Below are 20,358 nucleotides of genomic sequence, written 5' to 3'. Positions count from 1 at the left end.
CCAATCCTTTCACGTTGATTGTTCTTTCAGATGTAAAGCCTGCTCAATCGGGATTATTCACGGTTCTCCTCCAAACTAAGATGTGATCCTTATCCAGTTTTGCCTCCAACTATAAGAAATCACATTCAATTTCGCTGCTGTTTATATTCCATTCGGTGCACAAAAAATACATACTGGAAGCCAACAAATCTAATTTTCCATTCCAACACAAACTTATCCTAATTTACATGGAAACACGGTTAAACACGTTAATTATTGAAGACGTACAGAAAAGCAGAAAACGACAAAGAAAAACACAAAAAATACCAAATCAACACCAGGCCCAAGTAAGTTAGTAAGTCGCTATCTGAAGAATATATCTTAAGACAAGATTTATCTTAAGCTATCTTAAGAATTAGTTAACGAATCAATAATTAGTTATGAATAGCTTTTGCAATACTGTACTTGTTACGTAATGTTTAAAAAACGAGCAGGAGTGTTTTATCCGGTTTAAAACCACGAGGCGCAGCCGACTGGTTTTAGATGAGATAAAACACGTGCTGCGAGTTTTTTGAAAAGCTTCAAAAGCATTTCTGGAAAAGTGTGTGTCAATACAGTTCATTACCATATGCTTTTGGTCGGAATGTTGGAAATTAGCATACGAGAAAAACACCGCATACTAATGAGGAGTGTTTTATCAGCTGACAAAACACCACACACTAATAAGGAGGAGGTTTATCGATATAAAGTCACTGAAGGTGATGTATTATCGACCATTTGATTGGTCAATGTACTTATAAATTATTAATATGTTTTTGAAGTTCCACTCATCCGACTACCTTCGAACCCTGAAATGTGGTCCGATTAACGAGGTTGTAAAACTTAGGAAATGGCTGAAATTTGAATTCGTTCGAGGCACAAAAAAGTGTTCGTAATAACAAAGTGGCCGCATTGAGGAGTAAGGCAGGGTTCCACTATCCCCTGCAAAGCGGCTGAATAAATAAAGCAGCTTAAAATACCTAGTACCTTAATGACGATGTTCTTAAAAGTCCGTTATTAGCCCGTGAAGCCATCAACAAGAAATTGTTCGAAAAAGTGCTATCGCTAACACTAACTTATGATCCTCGAGTTTTACACCAAACAGCCTGGTTCATCTCCATCTGTTTTTGTAAACGGGTCGGAGAAACCCAACATTCATTCACAGAAGTCAATGCTTCGTCTCAATGAAGGCAAGCGGCAGTTCAAAAATATTGACATTCTGCTTGAGACATGTGCAATTGTTTTCCTCTGAAAATCACTGAGTAACTATACTAATTAACAATTATTCGTAGAAGGCTAAGTAAATATTGGTGAATATCCCCTGAAATACCATGCAATATTTACTTCGCCTTCAGCGAATAATTGTTAATTATTCTGCTCGGCCTCACGCGATTACAAATACAAATTACCAGTTAAAAGAAAAAATTCCGACTTAGAAAGTCCATCAGTCACTTTTCTGGTAGAAAGGAATCATTTGTTTAGGAGCACAAAACATCGCTTAAAAAACAATTTGGTGATAAGTAAAACGCGTGCAGTTAAAAAATGTTTTTGGGCGTATGTTGTTGGTATTCTAATTTTTATTATTATTATTATTATTATTATTATTATTATTTATTTATTATTATTATTTTTTTTTTTGGTATACAATGGAAAGAAAATATTGAACTGTATTCGCAAATTTAACCTAAAACTCGATCTTCAAACAGTATATATATACGCCTACTTTCCCGTATTAGGAGTAACAAGTTCATTAAATTGAGTTTAGTTTGAAAACTATTTTCTACTTCTTCTCTCCTTTCCGCGTTCTCTTTTTCTGTGATATTCTTCAATGCGTTTTTCATTTAAAACTAAATATTATGAAAACAATTTTTCTATAAAACAGCTAAAGAAAAGCGGAATACTCTCTTACCAATCCTTTCACGTTGATTATTCTTTCAGACGTAAAGCTTGCTGAATCGGGATTATTCTCGGTTCTCCTCCAAACAAAGATGTGATCCTTATCCAGTTTTGCCGCCAACAGTTAGAAATCTGAATGAATGGGCAAAGAGATCACATTCAATTTCACTGCTGTTTATACTCCATTCGGTTCATAAAAAAAATGAAATTGGAAGCTAACAAAACTAACTTTTCACTCCAGCACAAAATTATCCTAATTTACATCAAAACACGGTTGAACACGTTAATTATTGAAGACGTACAGTGAAGCAGAAAACGACAAAGAAAAACACAAAAAATACCAAATCACACATTTTTTCTCCGATTACTGTTTCTTCACTTATGTATTTCGTAAAGAATCTTAATTTCTTATAAGCCTTGTGGTTTCGTAAAATGAATGAATACATGACAACATATATTTGAACTGCGGGTGGAAGATTAAAGAACTGTTTACATTGAGAGAGGAAGATTCCAGAAGGCGGATCATCCCAGCGATATATGTTTTCCGTATTCAGTTGCAAAAGTTATTCATGCAAAACTTCTACTTGGCCCTAGTGCTAGGATTTTCCTAGCTGGGAGATAGGAAGAAATGTGGTCGGATTAACGACGTTGTAAAACTTAGGAAATGGCTGGAATTTGAATTCGTTCGAGGCCCCAAAAATTGTTCGCAATGACAAAGTGGCCGCATTGAGGAGTAAGGCAGGGTTCCACTATCCCCTGCATGGCGACCAAATAAATAAAGCAGCTAAAAATACCTAGTACCTTAATGACGATATTTTTAAAAGTCCGTTATTAGCCGGTGAAGCAATCAACAAGAAATGGTTCGAAAAAGTGCTATCGCTAACACTTACTTATGATCCTCGAGTTTTATACCAAACAGCCTGGTTCATCTCCATCTGTTTTTGTAAACGGGTCGGAGAAACCCAACATTCATTCACAGAAGTCAATGCTTCGTCTCAATGAAGCGGCTGTTAAAAAATATTGACACTCTGCTTGACGCATGTGCAATTGTATTCCTCTGAAAATCACCTGAGTAATTATACCAATTCACAATTATTCGTCGAAGGCTAAGCCGAAACATTGGTGAATATTCCCCTGATTCACCATGCAATATTTAGTTCGCATTCGGCGAATAATTGTTAATTATTCTGCTCGGCCTCACGCGATTACAAATACAAATTACCAGTTAAAAGAAAAAATTCCGACTTAGAAAGTCCATCAGTCATTTTTCTGGAAGAAAGGAGTCATTTGTTTAGGAACACAAAACATCGCTAAAAAATTTCCCAATTTGGTTATAAGTCAAACGCGTGCAGTTAAAAAATGTTTTTGGGCGTATGTTTTTGGTATTCTATTTTTTATTATTATTATTATTATTATTATTATTATTATTATTATTATTATTATTATTATTATTATTATTATTATTATTATTATTATTATTTTTGTGTGTATACAATGGAAAGAAAATATTGAACTGTATTCGGCAAATTTAACTTAAAACTCGGTCTTCAAACGGAAAATATATATACGCCTACTTTCCCGTATTGGGCAAAACAAAGTTCATTAAACAGAGTTCAGTTTGAAAACTATTTTCTGCTTCTTCTCTCCATTCCTCGTTCTCTTTTTCTGTTATATTCTTTAATGCGTCTGTTCATTAAAACGAAATAATATGAAAACAATTTTTCTATAAAGCAGCTAAAGAAAAGCGGAATATCTTCTTACCGATCGTTTCACGTTGATTATTTTTTCAGATGTAAAGCCTGCTGAATCGGGATTATTCTCGGTTCTCCTCTAAACTAAGATGTGATCCTTATCCAGTTTTGCCGCCAACTATACGAAATCTGAATGAATGGGCAAAGAGACCACATTCAAATTCACCACTGTTTATACTCCATTCGGCTCATAAAAAATAAAAGATATTGGAAGCTAACAAAACAAACTTTCCACTCGAACACAAAATTATCCCAATTTACATGGAAACACGGTTAAACACGTTAATTAGTAAAGACGTACAGAAAAGCAGAAAACGACAAAGAAAAACAAAAAAATACCAAATCAACACCAGGTCCAAGTAAGTTAGGAAGTCGCTATCTTAAGAAATATCTGAAGATTGAAAACTTCAAAAGCATTTTGGAAAAGCGTGTGTCAATAGAGTTCATAACAATATGCTTTTGGTCCAATTGTTGGAAATTAGCATACGAGAAAAACACCTCATACTAATGAGGAGTGTTTTATCAGCTTACTAAACACCAAACACTGATAAGGAGGAGGTTTATCGATATATAGTCACTGAACGTGATGTATTATCGACCATTTGATTGGTCAATGGGCTTATGAATTATTAATATATTTTTGAAGTTCTACTTATCTGACCACCTACGAACCCTGAAAATGTGGTCCGATTAACGAGGTTGTAAAACTTGGGAAATGGCTGGAATTTGAATTCGTTCGAGGCACAAAAATGTGTTCGTAATAACAAAGTGGCCGCATTGAGGAGTAAGGCAGGGTTCCACTATCCGCTGGATAGCGACTGATTTATGCACTGAATAAATAAAGCAGTACCTAGTACCTATATGACGATATAGGAGCATTTGTTGCACCGAGAACCAGTCAATTCAGCTTTGAGATTCGTTTTAGCTAAAAAAAAAACTAAGTGTATACGTTTTTCACCTCGTACTGTCCCTAATTGATGTACCAGAAGGCTTATTGGGGGGAATGGTCATAACAAGTTTGTTCGAATTGAAGAGGACCCACCTTGTCTGGGGTAAGGGGGTTATCGAAGACACCACCTTTCTCGTGAATATTACTGACAAAATTTAATTGACTTTAAAATTTGATTTGACACAGAAATATTCAGCTAGCAAGAGTCAGCATTGCTAGATAAACAAGAAAAGTGAGATTTGATTTTTACTACTGGATAGAGGGGTGGCTATGCAATAAAGACACCATCTTTTGAGGTTGAGGAAGGGGGGTGTAGGTAGAGGCCACCATGTAATTTGGGGATGGTGGGCGCTGTTCGAGTATAATAGTTTTGACCACTTCCCTAATTGCTCTTACTTCCAACAGAGCTATCCCGGCAGGACCTTTGTCCCAGGCTTCGTCCAAATTACAACAAGATCGCTGGTGGTACATCAGGCTGGTTACATCAGTAACAAAAATTGAATTGCAACTGAAAACTTAAAGAGGATTTATATGCCATGTTGTAACACAAGGTTGAGTTATGATAGTGTTAGGCTTACAAGGTTTCACAATTAAAACCTACGACAAGTTAGTCAGAATATATATTGTCCTCGCTTCACCTGCGCATCCCAGCAATTTCGGAAGGTATTAAAAAACGGGGCCGGATTATTTTGCAAACTGCAAAGAGTCAATGTCTTAAATTTTAATGAACCTCGATTTTTGTCAAAGCATGCACTAATTGAAATATTAACAAAATTAGTATCTGAATATGAATATATGAAAACATATATTTGAACTGCGGGTGGAAGATTAAAGGGCTGTTTACATGGAGAGAGGAAGATTCCAGAAGGCGGATCATCCAGCGACATATATTTTCTGTATTCAGTTTTCATGTAAAAGGTTGTACTTGGCCCTAGTACTAGGATCTTTCGAGCGATAGGATCTTCCAAGCTGAGAGATAGGAAGATCCTAGCACCATGTAAACTACCTTCGCTTGGAAGGTCTTTGTACCACAAACATGGCGGCGGCCAAACGTTCAGCTGCTGAAGGCCGACAATTTTTCTTATTTTCCACTTAGTAATTAACGACTCCGGCCGAAATTTCTGCATGTAAACCAAACGAAAAGTTGTTTCGCCTTCTAGGATCTTCTTAATGCTAGGATCTTCCTCCCTTCATGTAAGCAGGGCCTAAAATAGAAGAAAGACCCTCGTAGTTTGTTAGGGAATGTTCTAGGTTCTAATTAGCGGTCAAGTTTTTTGTCACTTACGTTCTTGTTAATTTTCTGTTTTTGTTTTATATTTTTTGCCTTTAGTCTCATAGGGGCCACTTAACACTTTTGCCATCTAATTATGCGTACTCGGAGTATGAAGCACATGTTATTTTATTTTTTTCTCTGCTTTTTCGGTTGAGTGTTTTGGGATAGCGCATATCTACCGTTTAGTTACAAACATTCTGTCAAGTCACTGCCGTTTAGTTTATCTTTAAAAGGAGGTATCACCGATAAGGTTCGTATCATCGTCTTTATGCGTCTTGTATTTTCGTTTCACTTGTAATTTACGTCAATGCTTATTTTTTAATTTACTGTTCTAGGACCAGTTTACTGAGTGTCTTCGGTGATTGAATAAAATTTTGACGTAGCGTTCGCCGGTACATTTGCGGCTCCAAAGTTATTTACGCAACATAAGCAGTTGCGAAAAGAAAGCCTGAAAAAAGAAAAAGGCTTAACCAGTAAATCGAGCTCCCTTTTCAAACAACATCGAGATGCATCTTTTGCCTGCGGTAGCTTTGGTCCTAATATATATAGAGAGGATATTACACGGCAGCACGAAGATACGAATTTTATTCCCGAGTGGTAATAACTTTAAAATATAATTGTTTCGTGTACGTCTGTAATCACTGTGTAATCGGCGAAAAAACATTTGAAAATATACTTATCGGGCCCGGTAAGTTTCCCGTACTTTCGAGAAACGGGTCGGTTGATAAGACCAACCATTCGTCTTTACTCTCCCAACGCAAAGTAGCCCCTAGCAAACCGAGAAACAACTCCTGTTAGCAGCCATGCTTGGACACGCCGCCTCCCATGAAACAGACGCAGTTTAAAGGGGAAGTATCACGAGAATTCGATGTCATTTCAAAACCCAAAAATGTTTGTCTGTCAACCGAAACAAAAATATAATTGTCTAGTTTTGTTATAAATCATCCCCTCAGTGCTATAAAATTGTCGATTAGCTCCTCTGGCCAGAGACAGAATATGTCAGAATGGATTGAAACTTGAAAAATGTTGGGCCAACGTTTTTCAAGTTTTTGCATTTTTGTTTCCAAAATGCGCTAGAAAAGATAACGAGTTGTTCCTTTCAATAACTGAGTTGACTTCTTTCTTCTCGTTGTTCTAGAATAATTTTATAGCTAAGTGACGATCTTATTTCACCATTTTTGACAGAAACGATCAAAAACCCCATGACACTCCCCCTTTAAGCTCCTGATGCATTCTCTGCAAGGCAAATCACAATCAAACTAACCACAACAACTGACTCGTCCCCATTCGTCTCTCATGGTCGAGAGGAGAAGCGCGAGAGAGATGCGCGCGGGGGAAGATGGGAAGACGCCTTCGTTGCGTTGCCGTCCTAGTCTCCTCTCGACTGGGGACGAGTCAGCCACAACAACGACAAAAGGCGTTTTATAAAATCATTGTTTAATTACAAAATGTGTAATTCTATAATTAAGAGGTAAATTTTGTGCGGTACCTTAGTAGAAGGAAACAGTTAAACTGTACAAAATATAACCGTGAAGCGACTTGCTTTGTTGGAGGCAGTACACAGTTCCTACGTTTAACCAGAAAGATGACGAGTGGTACATTTACCCATAATTTTTTTTTTGCGTACGAAATCCCTAAAAACGCTCATAAAAAAAACGCACAGATGAGTTCTAAAAACTTCTAACCTTGCATATACAATGTTGTTAGTACAGGGACGAATACGACAAAAATATAACTTTCTATGTGCCTATTGACTGTCTTAGATTTCCAAGGTATTTTGGTAAAATGTACAGCCACCATTGCAAGGTAATTTTGATTGGAAAGACTGAAAGGAACTGAATGACTTGAACCTTGTTTCACTCAAATTACACGTTAACTCGAAGTGAAAGCAATTTCCCCTCATTCAATCTTTTACAGTAATTAAACTCCCCCCTCCCGGAATAATTCGAAGTTTTCTTTAACTCGCTTGCGTGTTTGATGTCGCAGGTTTCATGTGCTTGTTTCAAGTTTCAATTGGTTCTTTGTATTATTAGTGTTAGAGTTATCAGCCATTAAGCAGATGATACCCGTATTCTCTGTACTGATCTGATCTAGCTTGCAATGAAGGCTCTTGCGGGGAGATATATTGAAAAATATTTTGATGCAAAAAGATTCCCGCGTTTAAGCCTCGTGTACAAGTAACAACGGTGGACGTATTGTCTTGGAAAATTCCCCTCGCCCCCGTTCAATGTTGGAGTTATTAGAGCGATTAAGAATCGCGTTTAAGGCAAACGGCAAACGTGAGATTAGCGTTTATGTTTTCTTGAAATAAAGAGTACAACGATGAGAATAGTGCAAACTAATTCTGTCGTTGATGCTAACGCAAAACTACTCGATTTGACAGAGAAACTGAAAACAGCAAGCGGTAAATAAAAGATAAACATGGTCACGTGGTCATATCTCACGTTTGCCATAAATGTCATTCTTAACCTCTCTATTTTCCATGGGAGAATTTCAACAACATTGAAATGGGGGAAATGAGGATTTTTACCAACACACACACATACATACATACACATAACACATGTCCAAGGTTGTAGTTCTAGTTCAATACGGAAAAATACGAATACCGCCTTTTACTTTGATAAATGATTGCCTCTGGGAATGAAGCAGTAACCCAAAAATACCTCTAAGAACACACTGAAGTGACCTCCCTTCTAAGGCGGGATTTCAATACGCAAGGACCGTTAACCTCGTTCCCAGAACAACTTCGGAACGAGGCTGCGTTACCTTGAGCTAAAGTAAAGTATGGTAGTGTGTTTAGTAAATTTAGTTTCTATAACCTCATAACTGTTTCCTGCACTTGAAGTTAAGTCCTAGGCGATTTAGCTGCGTATATACTGGTCTGCAAAATGATTGTCAACTGAATGCAAATAGAAGCCATTAAGTAATACTGTACTATCAAGTTTGTAGATAAAATTCCTAGGTGTACGTATTCAGATGAAAGGTGTTGACTAGTACTTCCTTCCGTGGTGCTGTGCTATTTTGCTGCACAAGGTGGGTTGTAACTGTCCAGTCCGTGGATAGAATCCTAGAATGTGTTATTGGAATGAAAGCTCTTGAGTACTAGTTGCCTATGGGCTGTTTATTATGCTGTGCAAGGAAGAATGACCATTCAAGAAGAAGGCCGTTGAGCTGTACTGTCTGTTCTGTGCTGCGGTTAAATGGCGTGACAATTCTCTGTTAGTACTATCTACATACAAGTACAAAGAGCGAAACAAAAATATTTGTCAGCTACGTAGCACTCCTATAAAAGCTATAAAAGTTAGATAAAAAGGGTGGGGAAGTGCCAAACATTTGCCAGACGTTCCGGGCTCTGACACTTCTACTGATGAAGGATTAAGCCCGAAACGTTTTGAATTTCTTCGAATTTTGGCGTTTTCACTTACCCAACTAAAACAGGGAAACAGTTTCCTTCGTAGCCCTCAATTTTATCGTCATGCAACCCTTTTTACAGGGTTTGCGTGACGATCCACAAAGCCCTTGCCTAAGGGACTAGGGTTCTCACAGACAGCAAACAGTCCAGTTAAAAAACAGGTAGAAAGACTTCTAAAAGAATGCTTTCCTATCTAATAATACCTAATTACATATCCCTATCCATATCTAAAAACGTGATTAAAATATATTCATTTCATCTAGACCACAAAAAGATATTAAGAAGTGTTGCAAACGTAGACCAGAGAAAACAGACGAGTTTTGTGGCGCTGAGACATGAAAGCAGACATTTCATACTGATGACCCACTGGATAGCAACTCACCCACTGAACAAAGTATCGCCCTTGGAACAACTGGTTACACGACCTCAGTACAGAATACCTCTTTAGAATTCTCTCGTCTGCTTTCCCTGGCTACAGCAAGCTTGGAGATCAACTTGATTTCCTACTCAGCCGTTTTATAAAATACTGTACATCGCAAAATGGTTTCTTTTCAAAGACAAATCTTCTCTGTTTTACCCTTCCTGTGGTATCTTGATCTCAAAATATATATAATCCATATATAAAACTCAAATAAAATGTTCATAAAAACGTTCAGAAGTTGTTTGCATGTGGCAGTCAGTTCGTCAGGGCGCAGTCGACTCTATAGGTTCCATCTGTGAAATGTAAAATCACAAGGTCTCTGCTTTTTCAACGTTAAGGCTTTCGCTCTTACTTTAAATCTGAAAACAAAAATCACAAAAGCATTGATATGACATCCAAAACATAAATCAAGTGTCAATGTATTTAGCGCATAGCACTAACTGGGGACACTTTCCAGATCGAATTGGAATTTAGAATTGTTGGTTTTTGAGGAGAGGAGGAGCAAGGACGAGAGCCGACAACAAACTCAACCCACATATGACGCCGAGTCAGGTCCCCACCCCTCGCTTCATGGTTTGAGAAGCTATACCAAACAGTCGAAATTTAAGAGTTTCATCCTATTTCCAAACACCTGGGGCCTGTTTCTCGAAAGTTCCGCTAACTTACCGGGCCCGATAAGTATATTTGTAAATGTTTTTTCGCCGATTACACAGTGAGTACAGACACTGTACTTGGCTAATGCTTTCACCGAATTATAAGATTTTAAAATTTAGTATTCAAAGCTAACAAAAATTGACTTCTGTTAAGAATCAGTTATCACCAAAGACACTTATCGGGCCCGATAAGTTACCGGGTCTTTCGAAAAACGGTCCCCTGGGCCGGGTTGTTCGAAAGCCGATTACGGCTAATCTACGATTAAAAGTTAATCGAGGTTTTCGTTCCGTTCGTTAAAAATGGTTTTAAAGGTTAATTTCAAGCTCAATGAGTCAAACCTGAGGGCCAAAAATCTTTTAGAAGAATCATTATTGATTAGTAATTAAACTCGAACCAAAGTTCACGTTAATCCGGGATTACCTTAATCGGGCTTTGACCAACTGGGCCCTGGAAGTTGGTTAAAAAATACTCGGCTATGCCTCGTTTTTTCCAACTCACTTCTCAGTTTGAAACTCGGATGAAACACTCTTCCTTGTGTTTTACATGAAGATACACTCACCACTAAACTCTTTCCACGTAATTCCCGGGGAACGTTCCAAACAAATTGGTGCGAGCAGACGTACCCACGAACCATCCATCATCACATTTCTCCAGCACAATCACCTCCTCTCCCTCTTCAAGACGCAGCTCGTCTTCATTCACAGGTTCATAGCTAAACATCGCACGGTACCTGAATGAACAACACATGCTCATGTATAACTATAACATTACTTACTCAGCAATCACCACCTGTATCATTTAGTAATGTTTAAAAAACGAGCAGGAGTGGTTTATCGGGTTTAAAACCACGAGGCGCAGCCGAGTGGTTTTAGACGCGATAAAACACGTGCTGCGAGTTTTTTGAACGGTTTCAAAAACATTCCTGGAAAAGCGTGTGTTAATAGATTTCATAACAATTATGCTTTTGTGAAAATTGGAAATTAGCATACGAGAAAAACACCGCATACTAATGAGGAGTGTTGTATCAGTTTTATCAGCTGATAACAACCGTATACTAATAAGGAGGAGATTTATCGATATAAAGTCACTGCACGTGATGTATTGTCGACCATTTGATAGGTCAATGTGTTTATGAATTATTAATGAGTTTGGGGCAATACTTTATCGGCAAATTACTATACCTAGCGTAAAAGTTCGATAATTTATGTCCATACGTAATTTACGTACGCACCTTTCTCCCTGCTCGTGTCCTATTCTTTGCTCATCAATAACTGCATGAGCTACCACTCCTCCACCCCCAAAGCGAGGCTCAGCTGGTTCCTCGATATACTTGACTTGTGTTGACTTGGGAGCAGCGGCCTGGCCTGTGTGTACAGCCCCAGGGGGCCTGGACAACAAAACAGAAACACGTAAAACTTTGTTAGTTGATACATCGAGAACTGCTGAAAAAAACATAGGCACACCATTCGTGCAAAGCCTAATCTCACCTGCAGTGTTTCATGGACTACGGGGGAGGGGGAGAGGGGTAGATGGTGCCTCTTTTGGCTACTGTGCATACGTTCTGCACATCGCGGGATACTCGGGTTTCCTATGGGTGATGCCTACTAATAAAACTATGCGGAGAATGTAGAACTTAGCAAGTGCTCTTGGTATCCTAAAATTAAAGGAAATTGGGGGTAAACATTCATTTTGTAGAGATAACAAAGCTTCAATTTGGGAAAAAAACACTATACATTGCTTTGTATTTTACTGCTTTTTAGAATATTTCTTCCTAAATTATCTTAAAAAATGGGTGGTTACCCGCAACTTTCTTTTTAGATTTCAGTAGCCCTTGCTAAGATCTGCTTTTCCTGCATAGTCATAAACCGCGCAAAAAAAAACCTTCGGTATTAGGAGGCACCGTCCTTAAAGACGATACCTCCTAATTCAAAGGAATTTTTGCGCAGCGATTAAGCGGGAAAAGAAGATCTAAGTAAGGGCTACTGACATCCAAAACGAAAATTGAGGTAACCATGCGGTTTTCGGAGATAAATACACCACTCGCCAACGTAAACTTGAAGAATAAGAAGCAACCATGTCGACCGAACAGGCTACACAGTGACCGCCATATTTTTTAAAAAATAAGAGCGGCATTCCTATAACACCATATAAGGAGCGCATGATTGACGGAAGCGAATCGCCAAATGCTCTCGGGAGTTTCTATTCTAGGGTCGAGTATCAGTGAAATCGGTGGTAAGCTTCGATTTGGAAAAAATGTCATGAATTATTATGTATTTTAAAGCTTTTTAAACTTACTGTTCCTTGATTATCTCTAAAAAATGACGCGATTCCAATAGCTCTTGCTAAGATTTTCCTTAACATAGTCATAAGCCGCGCAAAAATAACTGTGTTAGGAGGTATCGTGCTTTGACAATCCCCAACCTTAATCATCCGCACTCCCTTGTGATATTTCCTGTAACATTCCGAATGGGAGCCTCTGGTTTAAATTTATTCACAGCAATCTTTTCACTCACCCCCTTGACTGCTGCTGTCTCTGGTCATAGCCTTGGTCCATTCTTCCATACTCTGGAGCCTTTAGAGAAAAAACAACCATTTTACTTCCAGGTGTGACCAACAACTTGGGCAAGAAGAGGAGGATTTCTTCTAGAGCGGGATTTCCGCAATTTGTAAAAAAAAATTCCATACAACTGACAGCAGCAAGTATGTATAGCCTATAAGGCAGCTGGTGTAAGCGCATTCAAGATCCCACCCACCCCACCCACACTACAAAAAGGCCGGTACGCGTTGGTTTGCCGTACGAACACATGTGGCGTTTGAATGAAAAGTCCTGAACGAGTGAAGAGCTCATGCTCGAGAAACCACGTTTTCAGAACTTGGTGGCGAATGATGTTACATTTCCAGTGATACGTGTCACCCCGTAAATCCAAGCGAAATTTTTTTGTACTAAACAACCCTACATATCAGGCCCCAGTTGTTCAAAGAGCGGATAACTTTATCCAGTGAATAAGTTGCTATCCAGCGGATAAAGTGTACGTTTTTCACGCAATCCCATACTTAGATTAGACAGACGCTTCTACTTTATACACAAATTATAAGGCTATAGGGAATTCCTGTACACATTTAATCTGCCGCATAGCAACCTATCCAGTGGATAAAATTATTCGCTCTTTGAACAACTGGGGCCAGGATTAAAAATTCTCCTACCTGCTCCGTTCGGGCTGATTGAATAGGCTGCACTTGTTCCTGACGAACAACTGTGGAGAAACAAAGAAAACCGAGTGTCCATTTAACTACAGGCCTCCAAAGATTGCATAACTCCGTGTACTTCTATTAATGTGTAGCCACCGAAATGATAGCTGTTGAGTTGTAGCCTTCTGTTGTATTGTTTATAATGCTGCACAGGATGGATCAAACAACTGAGCCTATGGATGAAATCCTAAAGTGTGACCATACAAATGAAAGCTACTGAGCAGTACTTTCCTGTGGTGCTTCTTATTACGTTTTACAACCGGATTCTAACTTTTGAGTCTGTGGATAAAATCCTAAAGTGTGACCATTCAAATGAAAGCTATTGAGCAGTACTTTCCTGAAGTGATATTTATTATGTTGTACAACCGAATTCTACCTATTGAGTCTGGGCTAAAATTCGAGAGCGTAACCATGATTCAGATGAGAGCTAATCTGATGATAACTTCCGCTCAGGTGTTCAAAACTTCCATCAATGTCATCAACAGCCGACCTGCTCAGGGATACACTAGCCGGGAAGATGTACTTTTCTGATCTACAAAGTGGCTTCCGGGTATATGAAACATACACAGTTGGAAATCACACAGATGTTTGGAGAGGATAATTATTCTTCTGCCAAAACATGGGGCAGCCAAGAACCCCCTGACTTGCAAGGTACTGAACAGAAAAATATATATATCATCACCCACCTTGGACTTCAGGTTCTCTGTAAACCTAAAACGAAAATGTAAGAGCTATTAGTGAAAATGGTACTCTGTGTTATAGGAATGTTTGGACGTTGGCGTGACTCACCTCTAAGTAACTTGATGGTACAATTCCTTTCCTATCACCCACCCGTCCCTCGTACCAGTTGCTGTCGACTCTACGAACTAAACCGATTATATCTCCCTGTAAAATAGAAGCAAGAACAAAGTTCAATAAATCTGGTTTCCACAGAAGAAAAATGTTACCTCACACAACAACTCCCTGCTCTACCACGCTACTCCTCATAGTACAGGGAGACTAAAAAAATAATTTACAACTTGTCATGGGACACCCCGTGAAAGACCATTATGAAAATTACCGTATTTATTCGATTAACCACCCACCTTCGAACAAGCGCCCAGCCTGAAAGCCCAAAAAGTTAAAAAGCGCCCATCCCACCCCATCCTAACAAAACAACATTTCTGTACTAGCCCAGCATGAAGTTTTGTCTTGTTGAAGCGAAATAAATTTGTTATCCCTTGTTTTGTTATTCTCTAAAAATGTCCTTGAGCTTCCTTGCTTGCTGAAAATGTTGGGAAAATAATAAGCGCCCACCCTCTAATAAACGCCCATCCTCATGGGCTCAAACTTAATTTAGCGCCCGGGGCGGTTAATCGAATAAATATGGTACCCAGTGGGACTGTTCTATAACATTGCGAGTGACCTAACACCCTCATCGATATTATAATTAGCCTTTAATTCCAAAACGTCTTTTACCATTTTAATAGGTAATAATAAGAAACAGATGACAGATCATTTAACCTGAACCACAGCAAGCTCTGACTTAAGGACGGTGCCTACTAATAAAGAAGTATTTTTGTTTGGTTTATGACTATGCGGGGAAAGCAGATCTTAGCAAGGGTTATTGAAATTCAAAAAGGAATTTGGGGGTAACCACGCATTTTTTAGAGATAATTAAGCAACAATTATTCTAAAAAACAGTAAACTACAAAGAAATGTATGGCGTTTTGTTCAAAATTGAAGATTTTTATCTCTGAAAAATGCATGGTTACCTCCAATTTTCTTTTTGGATACCAAGAGCACTTGCTAAGTTCTGCTTTCTCCGCGTAGTTTTAAACCGCGCAAAAATATCCCTGTATTAGTAGGCACCACCCATAGGAAACTCGAGTATCTCGAGATGCGCAGAACGTATGCGCCGTAACAAAAGTAGGCACCGTCCTTAAGAAGGTGTCGTTACTTTCAAAATACTCAGGAAAACAAATTAAAAACGAAAGACAAGACCGTACCTTGCTGCACGGTAGCTCCCTCTGAGTCTCAGCCTTGAAGTTGTACCTAACTTTTGCCTCGCCCTCCACATTCACGGTCTGCGTTGTCTGTTGTGCCACAGGGCGCGGTGACACCTGTTGAACCTGGGGTGGCTGTGATTGAGGCGCTGGCTGACGCTGCTGTGGCGGAGCCTGCTGTTGAACCACTTGGACGCGGGGTACTATCTTTTGTGTTGCTGGTGGTGGGACTGGTTCATCATCTTCATCTACTGGGCGAACCTTCAGAGACAGAATTAACCCTTTAACCCCCAATATCAAGGAACAAATTCTCCTATCTTGTCCCCGTACTTCTCTCATAAAAGTACTGGGGAGAAGTCATTAAAATATCAAGAAAATTCACCTTGGGTGATCACATCCCTAATTCTCATGATCTCAGGGATTGAATAAGCATTGATATTACAAGGAGAAATTTGATGCTGATCACTGATAGGTCTTAAAGGGAGAGATTTAGAATTGAGTTTACGGCAGAAATGACCACGTGACTATGTTTACCCTTCATTTGCCGCTCGCTGTTTTCAGCTCATTAAAATTGAGTAGTTTTGCGTTAGCATCAAAGGCCGGAACTGTTCTGCACTATTCTCATGTGTCTGTGTAATGTTTTTTTTTAGAAAACATCAGCACGAATCTCGTCTGCCGTAAACGCGATTCTAAAACTCTCTAATATTAACCCTTTTAAAATCAATCCAAAAGGGATATGATATGACTTAAACTTCAAGTCTATGAGTGAAAACCCAATTCTGCTGGTCATTGGACATTGTCCAACCGTGCTTATTAAATGTGGTAATAATTCAAACATTTACAGAGTGTAAAGAAAGATAACTCCAAATTTGTCTCCAAAACTTGTCACAACTTTTGAATTGTAGATAGTTTTTTTTAAGCCTTGTTCTTTTCGTACATAGACTATATTTACTGACTGTATTGTTTTACACATATATTTGTAAAGCACCATGAGCGTAGGAATGGCGTTTTCTAAATAAAAGTTGACTTGAGTTGAACGTGTACTTTATGTGTGACTAGTCAAATGAAACGTTTGTAGTCCTATTTTCTAATGCCACTGTTTTTTTTATGTTGTATAAGGTAGATTTTCTTTGTAAAGTGATCGAACCAAGAAGATAACGCCTTAGAATCACAACCATATTTAGTTATTTTGTAGACATTTTGTGACTTTTCCAACTCCCTCCATAAAGAGGCACTGTCACGGTGATTTTGTTGTATGTTAGCCAAACAGCTCAAATATTTGACAAAGAACCCCTTCTTTAAGGTGAAATTGCTGTTAGGGCAAGGGGAGGAAAGTATGAAATGATTTCTTCGCGGAAGAAAAACCTATAAGCAGTTTTTAGCAGTTTCTCCAAAATTCACAGGACGAACTTGAAAATGTTGGCCAATTTTTTCAGTTGCAATCCATTTCCATCTTAGCCATCTGCAGACAAACATGATTGATACTAGTTTTTGTGAACTAGAAGGGTTATTTTTAACAAAACTGAACCATTATTTTAATGTTCCAATCAATACAAATATGTTTTCTCGCTATTCAAAGTGACGCTAAAACTAGGTGACACTGCCCCTTTAATAATGACTAGTTTTCAACACAGGCCAGCATACTAAAAACATTATTCACTGTGCATTTAGAAAGCGAGCAGTCTCTCTTTTGCTCGAAAATCCGCGGAGAAAAACGAAAAAAAAAAAAAGAAATACTAGTACCAGTCGCGCGCTCGAGCGGCGAGTGGCCCGTGCTACTCGTGACTGGTACTCAATTTTTTTCGTTTTTCCCCACTGATTTCCGAGCAAAAGAGAGACTGCTTGCAGTCTACTGCGTATTATGTGAAGTCTACCTCAACATAATTAGTGGGAAAGATTCCTCTCCTTCCATTCAGTTCACCGTCAATCCAGTTCTTGTCCACTTGCCGCCTCACGCTGATGATGTCGCCTTTCCTGAAGGACAGCTCCCTGATAAATTAAGTAGTAACTCCATGAAATTCAGTTCAATTTATAAGAAAAACACTCCGCAAATACTATAATGGAAAAGTTATTTGTTCATCCCAGTGGATTTTTCAGAACTAATTTACTGTGAAATTTACGGTCACTTCATAGCCGAGAACAGTGACTATCTTCCGACATACTTTACATACAAGCTGGAAAATTCTCCGGTTATTGGCAAAAGAAACGACAAATTTTCTTCAACTACTGACCTCAAATGGCTGAAGGAATGTGCTAACCTTGCATGGCTCGCATTTTACGGGAAAAATTAAACTATTTGACCGCTTTTCCATCCGTTCTGGTCTGTAACTTCCGGTAGAATTCGGCCATTTTGTTCGCAGGGCGTTAAAGTTCAAAACAGTTTATTTATGGATCTCGGATTGACTTGTTGGTATTCCCCACTTCAGTTTGAAGATAAATCAACCAACCCATCATCATCATCATCATCCAAAGTCAAGTTCAACCAGAAAATAAATCAGTTGTGCTTGCATTTAAGACTTGGCCTTGTTACATGGCATGCCGAAAGATGCATTGAAAATGGCTGTACCATTAAAAAGCTTAAGACGCAAAATCTTGTTCAGGGGCGGGATTAATCAAGCTCTTATTAACAGTTCTCAGGGTACATCTTATCCTACTTGACATCCAGAATTGAATGCAACATTACACAATAATTTAAAATGTTGCTTGAGTTTTTTAAATACATATTAGTAATTTTCACAGCCTTTGTAGAATCCACACTTCTCGTTGGCGGCCTCTGCCTGACATCTCGCTAACTACTTTCCTAAAAACATTTTGTGGCTGTACTCAATCTCGGGCATGTCTCATATGGCTTCATGGAGCCAGCCCCGGTCCCTTGTATTCTTCTGCAATAACAATTTATGTAAATATATGCAAATTATGTAAGATTATGCAAACTTCGAGCCAAGTGGCCCAATTCTTACAGCTAATCAATACTGCAAATAGACCTTTATAACTCGGCGGCCATGTTGAATCTCAGGGGAATAAAAGCTTTATTTTCGCACGGCAACCCTCGCCCAGACGCGAATTCAGAGCGAGGCTTGCCCTGCAAAAACAAGGCTTTTTATTCTCCTGAGACGCAACATGGCCGCCGAGTGATAAAGGTCTATGGAACTGTATGACAGCTTACTTTTCAGTTTGGCCATTGAAGCTGTACAAAGCCCTAGCGATGAACTGTGGTTTATTAGCTTCTCTTCTCGCCCGTTCCTCTTCTTCCCTCCATCTCCTAGCTACCTCCGCTTCATACTCGTGCCTTAGTCTTTCCTCCTCCTCCTTTCTCCTTCTCAGCATCTCCTCTTCTGCCTCCCGCCTCCGTCTTTCTTCTTCCTCTATCCGCCTCTGTTCCTCTTCTTCCCTCCGTCTGCGCGCTGCTTCCTCCTCTCGTCTTCTAAGCATATCCTCATCGGATGGAGGTTGCTGTCGAACCTGTAGCTCTTCAGATGCAGTTCTTGTTGGTCCCTGCGTATTGACAAAAAGCCAACGTTTTCAACTTCCAAGTCAAACTTTGAATCAATTAATTTGGTTCTAACTTTTTGAGACTGTGGACGAAATCTTAAAAGCATAAACATTCCAATGAAAGTTTCACAATATTTTTCATAGTACATTTGTTCAAGGTGGAGATGATTCAAAGCCTATTCTGTACTCTGACAACTATCTTTTCAAGCACCAACTTAAAAGTATCTTAACAAGGTTTCTAACAAGGATGGATGGATATTGATAGGACATATTTGACATTATCAATACTGCAGTTTCCCTGAAAAAGATGCATTTCAATCCATTTTGTTGTAATGTTATTGATGTGTCAATTAAAACATATCTTGGGTCTGGCTGACCAACGCGCCCCTGCCTCATTGCTTTTAAGTGTGTTCGGTTTTGTAGTGAGGGCCAAACCTAACCATAGTTACCTGTCTTCTTTGAAAGCGACTCTCGTACAAGCTTGTGGCACTAGGTGGCTGATATTTCTCTTCCATTTGAACAGTTACTGACGAAGGAGATCTTCTTTGGTCAATGTACGATGAGGATGGTGAAGAATTAATAGCCATAGGAGCTACAGACAGTTGTGGTTCCTGAAATCTTCTCTCTTCTCCTACGCTTCCTGTAAGCAAAAAAAGTGAAAAAAAAAACCTCCTTAACCGCCAACTGGTCAGCTGGTCCGGTAGAGTACCGGTCTATCGTGCGGGAGGTGGTGGGTTCAAAGCCCAGCCGGACCACCACTCAGGGTCTTTAAATAACTGAGGAGAAAGTGCTGCCTTTGTAATGACATCCGCAAATGGTTAGACTTTCTAGTCTTCTCGGATAAGGACGATAAACCATAGGCCCCGTCTCACAACCCTTGTTCGTAAATAACTCTGTGGGACGTTAAAGAACCCACGCACTGTTCGCAAAAAGTAAGGGACGTAGTTCCCGGTGTTGTGGTCTGGTCTTTGTGTGTATATTCTCATGGTTGGGTGGGTAAATGCTCGGAGATATTAGCTGCATAAGCACTCTAAAATTCGAGGGTAAATAAAGATTGATGATGATGATGATGATGATGATGATGATGATGATGATGATGATGATGATGATGATGATGATGATGATGATGATGATGATGATGATGATGATGCAGGTATTCTGATCTTGAAGTTGTAAAACAAGTTAAAAAATTGGCCACAAGAAATCGTTAACATTGGCAAAATTAAACATACTTGTAAATTTTTAGCAGAATAAT

At 39.0% G+C, this 20,358-nt stretch overlaps 2 protein-coding genes and 1 long non-coding RNA gene across 5 annotated transcripts in view; 1 reads left to right on the top strand and 2 right to left on the bottom strand.

Annotated features, from left to right (window-relative positions):
- LOC146480151 (uncharacterized) overlaps positions 1-144 on the bottom strand; it is a 90,692-nt gene extending 90,548 nt beyond the window's left edge. The window contains exon 1 of the mRNA XM_085110022.1: positions 2-144. The gene's annotated coding sequence lies outside the window, so the exon portion shown is untranslated. The remainder of the gene's footprint in view (position 1) is intronic.
- Positions 145-7,305: 7,161 nt separating this feature from the next.
- Positions 7,306-20,358, bottom strand: part of LOC146480150 (uncharacterized) — a 33,392-nt gene continuing 20,339 nt past the window's right edge. For all 3 annotated transcript variants that reach the window (XM_085109982.1, XM_085109983.1, XM_085109984.1), the window contains 11 exons: positions 19,553-19,743; positions 18,778-19,106; positions 17,486-17,600; positions 15,615-15,872; positions 14,416-14,511; positions 14,313-14,337; positions 13,582-13,631; positions 12,891-12,949; positions 11,609-11,764; positions 10,937-11,107; positions 7,306-10,082 (listed from right to left, as the gene is read on the bottom strand). In XM_085109982.1, the coding sequence (XP_084966108.1) occupies positions 10,939-11,107; positions 11,609-11,764; positions 12,891-12,949; positions 13,582-13,631; positions 14,313-14,337; positions 14,416-14,511; positions 15,615-15,872; positions 17,486-17,600; positions 18,778-19,106; positions 19,553-19,743 (1,448 nt within the window). In that variant the 3' untranslated portion in view covers positions 7,306-10,082; positions 10,937-10,938. The remainder of the gene's footprint in view (positions 10,083-10,936; positions 11,108-11,608; positions 11,765-12,890; positions 12,950-13,581; positions 13,632-14,312; positions 14,338-14,415; positions 14,512-15,614; positions 15,873-17,485; positions 17,601-18,777; positions 19,107-19,552; positions 19,744-20,358) is intronic.
- The window catches only part of LOC146480139 (uncharacterized), a 110,833-nt gene continuing 105,631 nt past the window's right edge, over positions 15,157-20,358 (top strand). The window contains exon 1 of the long non-coding RNA XR_014864782.1: positions 15,157-15,555. This is a non-coding gene — a long non-coding RNA (uncharacterized LOC146480139). The remainder of the gene's footprint in view (positions 15,556-20,358) is intronic.

This window comes from Pavona decussata, unplaced genomic scaffold (genome assembly GCF_977016875.1).
Source record: "Pavona decussata unplaced genomic scaffold, jaPavDecu1.1 SCAFFOLD_55, whole genome shotgun sequence".
NCBI classification, from domain to species: Eukaryota; Metazoa; Cnidaria; class Anthozoa; order Scleractinia; family Agariciidae; genus Pavona; species Pavona decussata.
This window is presented reverse-complemented; position numbering and strand designations above follow the sequence as displayed.